This window comes from Paramisgurnus dabryanus, chromosome 18 (assembly GCF_030506205.2).
Source record: "Paramisgurnus dabryanus chromosome 18, PD_genome_1.1, whole genome shotgun sequence".
Classification (NCBI taxonomy): Eukaryota; Metazoa; Chordata; class Actinopteri; order Cypriniformes; family Cobitidae; genus Paramisgurnus; species Paramisgurnus dabryanus.
Genome location: NC_133354.1, coordinates 25,014,159 through 25,023,126, shown reverse-complemented (window position 1 = coordinate 25,023,126; position 8,968 = coordinate 25,014,159). Strand labels below are relative to the sequence as shown.

The following is an 8,968-nucleotide window of genomic DNA, read 5'->3' as shown; positions in this document are numbered from 1 at the left end:
TGGTGTATGTGTGACCAACACTTTCCCTAAACTTTTCACAGTAATTTTTATTTATTTACTGGAAAAAGTGGATTTAAAATGCTTGGCTCTTTTACCACTATCAACAGTAGGTCGCATAAATTCTATCAAAATGAATGTACTTCCAAAGTTTACTTATCTTTTTCAGTGTATTCAGTGTATTTTTTAACAGTCGATCTCATCTTATTTATATGGCATGGTAAACCTTCTAGAATGAGTAAGAGCGTTCTTTTAGAATGCCCCAAGCAGTTTGGAGGAATGTCCCTGCCAAATTTCCAGTGCTACTATTGGGCTTCAAAAATCCGTCCTATTTTACATTGGTTGTATGAAGATCCTGGTGCTGATGCTTTATCTTGGATAACGATTGAATCTTCCTCATGTCTACCTTCTTACCTGGCTGCCCTGGTCTATGTCTCTCTTTCTATTCCCTGTACTAAATTTACAGGAAACCTGTTGGTCAAATCTACATTAAGAATATGGAAGCAGATGAGAAATTATTTTGGCTGGCAATCTATGTCTTCCAAATATCCCATATAACAATCATGTTTTTAGTCCCTCAATAATTGACCCATCATTAACATGTTGGCACTATATTCCTGGCAATAACTTTTTTTGCTATCTTCATATAAGGGATTTTGGACGTAAAATGTTTTACCAGTTCCCTGCCTCACCTCCTTGCTCCCCATATGACCACTTACTAGAGAACCCTTTAGACTGGAAAGGCATTATATCAACACTTTACAGTAAAATTTTGACTCCAACCTATGCATCTCTTTCAAAAATAAAGGCCTTGTGGGAGGAAGACTTAAATAGGGCTATATCAGATGAGGAATGGGATTTAATGTGAAGTAAAATACATAAGTCCTCTATTTGTGCGGGACATGGAAGTAAAATTGTTCATTGTGTGTATTGGACAAAGTTTAAATTATCTAGACATTTTCAACATACAGACCCTATTTGTGACCTCTGTAAGGATACTCCAGCCTCCAAAAATATATCAATTAACCTACCTAGGTAAAATCTAAAACACTATAAATAATGCTTTAATGTGGTACATAGGCAGTCATTTAGGCACTACAATAGTTTTCTGTTCAGCTTAAGTCTAGAAGGCCCAACGATGCCAAACATGAATCAGAATAAGTTCAGGTATCTTTAGCGGACCACCCAAAAATCCACTAAAATGCAAGAAATCACAAATCCACAATTTACTTGGGGTGAACCTTCAGCTATGTCTGCCTCACAGAATGTAACCATTATTGTCTATCTCCAGTAGGCTGCCCTGTCAACTGCAAATGTATTGCTTGATCTGATCAAGCCTTTTATGTGGATGAGCTCGTTTCAACAGCGAAGTTGGAAATTCTTACAACTGCAATCGTACTGACAGAGAGGTATAAATAGGAAGTTTAAATGAGCATCAGGTGGCAGTGGAATCAGTCCAGGTATGTGGGCTCATGGGAAATGAAGTCCGAAAATAGTCAATTTTCAGGATATGGCTCCCCCTGGTGGCGATCAGGGAGTGAATAGGAGCCTCATTCGTGACAATCTGTCATTTCACACAACTTCGAGTGCAGGGATAAAACGCTCAAACGCTCTGTAATCAGGAGCGAATACATTTTTTATTGGCGATTTATATATTGTGGAGAACAGTTTTTTCAACACACATTTTTAACGTGTGAAAAAATGTTTTAATCAATGCGGAACAAACTCTGAAGAATCATATTTAACGTTTCATTTTGACAAGCAGGGTAAGTCTAAACTACTAAACTGCATACAATTTAGAGTGGAAACTTTATATATTTAACAGAATTATGAATATATAGAAGTAATGTCTTATGACGTTTATTCGTAGTGTTATTGTTTATTGTTGTTTAATTACTTAATTCTGGTTGATTGGGCCACAAATCAAAGTGGGGCCACCTGTAGATACGCGTCTGCCATGGGCTTTCTGGTCTGAAAACGAGTTTTGAAGCATTAATAGTGTGTTGATATTTTGAGGCAAATAAAATAGACTACGCCAGCTAAAACTAAAACCTGATCTAAAGTCTAAAGTCAATGGCGCCATGTTATTTTTTTTATTTAATGAGCGCGTTAGTAATATTCGCCTTTAAACAGCACGACAATGCGCGTTTGCTTATCACACACATGAATGCGCAGTAGCACACAATCCATTTTATAATATAAAAAAAATAAAAGGATTAAAATTTGGAAAAGTTTATTTTTCTCTTGGACATAAATGAGGACTGATTATGAGATAAAGAGCTGCTTCACTTACAGCCTGGTAAGTAATTAAATGTTTTGCTTTAAACAAATTCAAATATTGCATCTATTTTTTTAAATGCTACCCCACGGATGTATTGTAAATGATCACTCTGTACCTGTGGATATGAAGAGATGAGAACCTTTTTTAAGTAACGCTTTTTAAAAAAATACTCATGGCTCTGTCCCAGTGCTGAAAAGTTTCGGCTCTCCGCACGTTTGTAAATTATTTTTCTCTTGTTTGTTACAAATAAAGTATTTTTAGAGTACACACATTTTCTTGCATAATTGTAAATTATTTTATGAAATTAAACTGATCATTTAATCACAGCAATTAAAGCCATGCTATTTTTACTTCCATGACTGGAAGAAAACGACTTTTAAAGGTTTTAATACAAAAATAACAATTTCAATAAAAAATGAAAACATCGCAATATTTTTACAAAATGAACAATTTAATTCAAATAAAAACTACAATTTTTAACATCAATCTTAAACTAGTGGTCTTTAGTTTTTCAGTTTACAAATTCCGACATCTAAATAAGGAATCGGCATTCTAGCGCAACTGGATTTTAAAGGGGATGAGAGCTGAGACCCTCATTGGTTTATTCGACGTTATACCCAAAACACACCCATTTCTCATTGTGAGAATTGTAACAACCCTTTTAGACTGTGGGCTTGGTGCAAAAACCATTTCTTTCGTGATTGCATTAGCAAAACTGGATTCGGACACGCCCGTTTAGACTGTGTGCTTCAGACAATCCACTTAAATCATTAAAATAGGGCCCTATGTGGTAGCACTTTACAATACGTTTGCATTTGTTAATACATTAAGCAGCATTTGTTTATCTTAGTAGTGTTAAAATTAACATAAACGTACTAATACATTTTAATACATTTAATAAAGTAAAAGTTAAAGTATCATAACATTAGATAATGCACAATAAAAAAAAACATGTGTATTCACTTACAAAGAATAATAAAAGCTGTAAAAACTAGTTTTCTTGCTAGTTTGTGTTAGCGAATGCATTTACTAATGTTAACAAATAGAACCTTGAATATTGGTGCACTCACTGTACAGCTGGCGGGAATTAAAAAAAAAAAACTTAAGGAAATGTTAGGAATAAAACCATTTTAATTCGCTGAAAACAGTAATGATCATGGTTACATGATTTTAAATATATTTCACAATATCTGTAATATTTATTACAAATTTGACATTTACAACCTATGCTTATTGGTTGGTACAGTCTGAACTGGGCCCCTAGTGGAAAATAATTGAGGTTACTTCATCATTATATAATCTAAAGATGAATAATAAACCTAAAACGTTGGTATTGTTTTGAACTAATGCATAAAACGATCAGAAATATCTATATAATTAATTTTATTAATTTGGTTTCATTTAAGTCATTTTGCAGATTTTTTTATGTTATAAGCTAAGTTTTAAAAGTCTGAGACCTCTAGTGACCTCTAGTGAAAGATTGTATACATTCATTAAATTCTATTACATATTTTATTATCAGCATGACATTTGAGTGACAAAATCAATCTTATGATTGATTACTTTAGTATTTAGTATGTTCCCTTTTGCTTTAATGACTTTTGTCATGGACTCTGTGGGTTTAATCTGAAGATCCATGTTATCCCAACATCTTTGATGAGGTTTTAAAGAGCATCTTGTGTGCTTTAATGGGCACATTTTTTAACAAACAAGCAGTTAATAAATTATTAAGTGTGCTTGTTTGTCAACATACAATAGAAAAAAAATATTTTAAATTTTTTTGTAGCCCATGACTGGCTGTACTCTGGTCAGTACTTGGTTGGGAGACCTCCTAAGAAAACTAGGTTTCTGCTGGTAGCGGTGTTAGTGGGACCAGCAGTGGTGCTCACCCTGTGTGGGTCCTAACACTCCAGTATAGTGACGGGGGCACTATACTCTCTAAAAGCATAATCCTTCAGATGAGATGTTACTGAGGTCCTGACTCTCTGTGGTCATTAAAAATCCCAGGATGAGTAGGGGTGCTCCTCTGTATCCTGGCCAAACATGCCTATTGGCTATATCACTCGGTCTCCTCTCCACTAATAAGCTGGTGTGTGGTGGGTGTTCTGGCGCAATATGGCTGCAGTTGCATCATCCAGATGGATGCTGCACATTGGTGGTGGTTGAGAAGAATCCCCTTTTATATGTAAAGCACTTTGAGTGCTGCAGAAAGCACTATATAAATCTATTATATAATTATTATTATTATTATAACTTCTTCAAAATCCTAAAACGTTTGTAAAGAATGTTTTTAAAAAATACTTTCTTTACAAACTTTCTTACCTCAACTTAGATGAATTAATACATACCTATCTTTTTTCAATGCATGCTCTTAATCTTTGTACAGCGCTTCTTGAATGTGTTAGCATCTAACCTAGCCCCATTCATTCCTATGGCTCCAACCAAAGTTTTATTTTGTGCCACCATACTTACTCGTGTAACTACTCATGTAACAGTCTTTAAATAGAGAAAACATGGAAGTGTTTGGTGGCTTCTAAATTCATCCCTGTTTGAAACCATAGGATTGAATGGGACTAGGCTAAATGCTAACACATTCACGAGACACTGTATAAAGATTAAAAGTGCACGCATTGGAAAAAGATAGGTATGTATTAATTCATCTAAGTTGAGGTAGCATAGTAAAATATATAAAAAAAAAAGGTGTTTTCCTTTAAATTTCCTAATAGAACTACAGTAAGGCCTAGCCCTGGATTAACCTAAACCCTGCCTGGGAAACTGCCCCACTGTGTTTAACATATTTTTATAGATGCATATAACTTTCCTACATGTAATCCACAAAATTATGGTATTTTTTGGTATGTCTATTATACCATTACTCTGTTCTACTGTATGTCAAAGTCATTGCATACAAAGTACAGATATCACATTGTATAAACATAAAATGAATGCATGAATCATATTTGATTGTGAAATGCATTTTAACATGTAATGTTTGATTGACGCAATTGTTTTTATGAGACTTTATATCTTTATGAGATTTATGTTCGTCTTCATCCATTTCATTCCACCTGCAGAGTTTAAGATGACAGTAAAAAAAGCCAAACCCTTCTTGTTTTTGTACACTTTATTATAAAAGGTCCGTGACCGTGAGGGGAGGTGATTTCAGGTCCTGTAAAACGCTGTAAAGCCTCTTTCTTGTGGAATATAAACCACTGCTGTCAAGACACAGACCTCTCTTTCAACCTTTGGATTTAGTCATGCATTAGAGACTCATCACACAAAGCTTTGGTAAGTACAGTAAGTTATTTCTGGGTTTCTGAGAACACAGTCGAGATTTATTTAATCTTACTTTAAGATTTGTCATGTGAAACATTTTATTTATTATTCAACTTTTAAATCAAACATCACACTGTGTCAAAAATGGTAAATGCTTATAAATTAAACTAAAGGCATTTTTCAAAGATATCAACCTGTTTAAAAGACATCAAGGTATGAAAACACATTTTCACAAAACTGAAGATTTTCATATCTGCTGTTCTTTCATAGGGAAACCTGCAGGTGTACAAATATGAGGTTATTAGTTGATGTGTCTGTGCTCCTGCTGTGTTTTGTCAGCCTTGTAAGAGGTAAATTGCCACGTTATGTTTATACAGTCTAAACACATGACATACACTCTAATGGCTGTCTGTTAAATGACATTTTGGATATTTTTATCCAATGTTTTTCAGTTTAAAAAGTGTTTTATTCTGTTAGTAATATCTTTACACATATGTCTACACTGGAAATAACAATGGAATGTTCAATATATTATCTTAATATATACATTGTCAATAAACAAATTCTGATCAGCCGTCACCATCGAGTCCTGTCCGCTGGCAAATGGAAACATCATTCTGACAAAGGCTGAAGAAACCATTACACTGACCTGTGTGACTGATCATGGTATTGACCCATCAGACCAGAATGAACTGCAGTGGTACCGAAACAGTGCCCAGGTGGATCTGAATGAAAGCAATCGCTTGTACCAAAGCAGTTTGTGTGTACAGCCTATTACCAAAGAGGACAATGGAGTCATCTTCACCTGTCAGTTAAAGGGAGACGCAAGTGTGAACAGCTCAGTTGAGCTTGATGTCCAATGTAAGTTAAGATATTTGTCTAGTAACATTTTAAAGGCTTGTTTTAAATAGTTTCTCCAGAAATGGAAATAATGTCATATTTATTAAACTTTGTGTTTTTTATAAAAACTTTTTTTTTCTCTTTTGTGGATCTTTCACATAGCCATAGTTCATTTTAAGGAAACAAAGAAAATATATTTTATATTATATTATATGAAAGAAAGAAAGTCAAACTGTTTTGGATTTACATGCGAGCAGTGTTGGGGAAAGTTACTTTTAAAAGTAATGCATTACAATATTAAGTTACTCCCAAAAAAAAGTTACTAATTGCGTTACTTAGTTACTTTTCATGGATAGTAATGCTCACCTTACTTTTTAGTTACTTTTGCGTTTACTTTTTCTTGGCTGAGGCTTGATTTCTTTCAGGCCTTGCAGGTGTTTTTTATGAATGAAAAGTTCTGCATTCAGAAATTGCATATTTCATCACAAAAATGTCATTCTCAATCTCTGGCCTGGCATCTCAGTTTCTTACTCAAACTGTTCCCACACAGTCGTTTATGCATAGAGTGCATAATGTGACTACATTTAATTCAGTACATATTTTTTTCAAATAAATAAATTAAACTAAAAAAGTAACTTGCATTACTTTTTTGAAAAAGTAACTCAAATATTAATGTGTACATTTAAAAAGTAATGCGTTACTTTACTCGTTACTTCAGAAAAGTAATATTATTACGTAATGCACGTTACTTGTAACGCATTATTCCCAACACTGCATGCGAGTGAGTAAATAATAACAGAATGATGCATTTTGGGTGACGATGAAATTACTTTCGTCACGTAAGTTTATTTCACTTCTAGGGTTTCTTGATCGCCCAAAATATCTTGGGCTACTACAGAAATAGGCCCTTTAAATTGTTTGTTGCACTTTAACTGAATCAAATAAACTGAACTACATTAGAAAAAATATTTTAGTTTGTTGAACTTAAATCAAAAGTTTACTTAACTGAGTTAAATTTGTTCATAATACTTAATAATTTGTCAGCTACACTTTATATTTAGTATTAATTCAATGTAATTAGTTTAAGTTACATCAACAAAATATTTTTACAGTGTGGATGAAAAACTAAACTTTTGTTTTTATGTGTATCTGTAATACCAAAAAGTTAAAAGTTAGTTACAGTAGGTTAGTTGCATTCTAATCTCTAATGTTATAGCCACTTTCATTTTAAACTATTTTGTTTAAAATAATACTTTTTGTTGCCTTAAAACTGAAAAGACAATATATAAATACATTACTGAATTGCTGTTGTGTTACAGTTGCCCCAGACCTTAATGATACTGAAGAGCTAATTGTTGAGAAACAAAGCGATGTGGTTTTGTCCTGTGAAACACGTGCTAATCCAGCAGTTACTATGGTCTGGAGAAAAGATGGCGAGGTTCTCGATCTGACCACCGGTGGTTACACAACCACCAGCGATGGCATAACCTCTAAGTTATCAATGCGAAATGTTAAACGTGAAGTACATCAAGGAACATACATGTGTGAGATCACCTCATCTGTCTTTGGAATAAGAAGCAATACATTTAAAATTACTGTTGAAGGTTTGTGTTCCTTTTTTATTCACTTTTAAGGTTTTACTGAGTCTTTGTTTTAGTATTTTTGGGTTAAGTTGTTTTGCTGTTTTACTTTTAATGCTCATTGTATTTGTTATATTCTAGCATGTTTTATGTCTTATATTCATGTTAACATTCCTTCTTAGATAAAACATTACAGTTTCCTCAAGGACCCATTATTGCTGGAGTGGTGGTGGTTGCTAGCACAATTATATTAGCAATCATTTCCAGATTTGACAAAATTCTAAAGGTATGTTTGCTTTAATTCTTGGTTTCAGCAAAGTTGCCGTCATGTTATCCAAGGTCTTTTGATCAAGGGTGGGTCCTCATTGCTATAGCTTTTTGGCTCCATACACGCATTTTTTCTATGATTTTTAGTGATGGCAACTTTCAGACAACTCAAGACAAAATTCTTGTCACTATTAAAAGATAACAAAAATCTTTTTCTGAAAGTAAATGTCAGAATTTTTGCATTTTTGTTTTCTAGTGGTGCAAAAGAAACTGACCAATTGAGGAATTTAAAAGTTTAAGGACATCATCACCATCATACAGCTACTGTTGGCAAATAGAAGACCATAATGCAATTCCTCTCAAATCTGTGTTATACCTAAATAAAACCATTTTTGTTTAATTATTAATCTATTATGAGATGACAAGTTTGTATAAAAAGTTCCTGTACTTGACTGCATTTGTCCCTAATTTTGACATTAGCAAGTGCACTTAAAATGCCATTGTGTTTTGTCTCTGAGCCAGCATAGACAACATTGATGGCCATCTTTATAGAGACACAATAAAATGAACTTATTATCATGTATTACAATCTACTGTCAATTCTTAAGTTCAAAGATTTCGCTTTATATAAATAGACGTAACTAGAAGTCATTAACCCTTGTAATATATGGTTATTATAATCATAAAGTAAAGTTCCTTGTTTGTCCTCAGGCTTGTGTCTTTTCAT

General features: G+C 33.5%; 1 protein-coding gene across 2 annotated transcripts; it reads left to right on the top strand.

Moving 5' to 3' along the window:
• Positions 1 to 1,607: 1,607 nt before the first annotated feature.
• tmigd1 (transmembrane and immunoglobulin domain containing 1) lies at positions 1,608 to 8,824 on the top strand. Of its 2 annotated transcripts, none has more exons than XM_065287839.2 (7): positions 1,608 to 1,763; positions 5,415 to 5,566; positions 5,825 to 5,904; positions 6,128 to 6,415; positions 7,714 to 7,998; positions 8,157 to 8,260; positions 8,498 to 8,824. In XM_065287839.2, exons 3-7 carry the CDS (start codon positions 5,847 to 5,849, stop codon positions 8,513 to 8,515), a joined length of 753 nt encoding a protein of 250 aa, XP_065143911.1. In that variant the 5' UTR covers positions 1,608 to 1,763; positions 5,415 to 5,566; positions 5,825 to 5,846; the 3' UTR covers positions 8,516 to 8,824. The 2 variants fall into 2 exon arrangements, with proteins under 2 accessions (XP_065143911.1, XP_065143912.1); XM_065287840.2 differs by lacking the exon at positions 1,608 to 1,763 and adding an exon at positions 4,803 to 4,922.
• Positions 8,825 to 8,968: the final 144 nt, after the last annotated feature.

Bases quoted from the DNA above. Each gene is read 5' to 3' on its own strand.
- tmigd1 (XM_065287839.2), top strand. From the start codon at position 5,847: ATGAGGTTATTAGTTGATGTGTCTGTGCTCCTGCTGTGTTTTGTCAGC. The intron at 5,905-6,127 runs GTAAATTGCCAC...AATTCTGATCAG, and splicing joins TTTTGTCAGCCTTGTAAGAG to CCGTCACCATCGAGTCCTGT. The intron at 7,999-8,156 runs GTTTGTGTTCCT...ATTCCTTCTTAG, and splicing joins ATTTAAAATTACTGTTGAAG to ATAAAACATTACAGTTTCCT.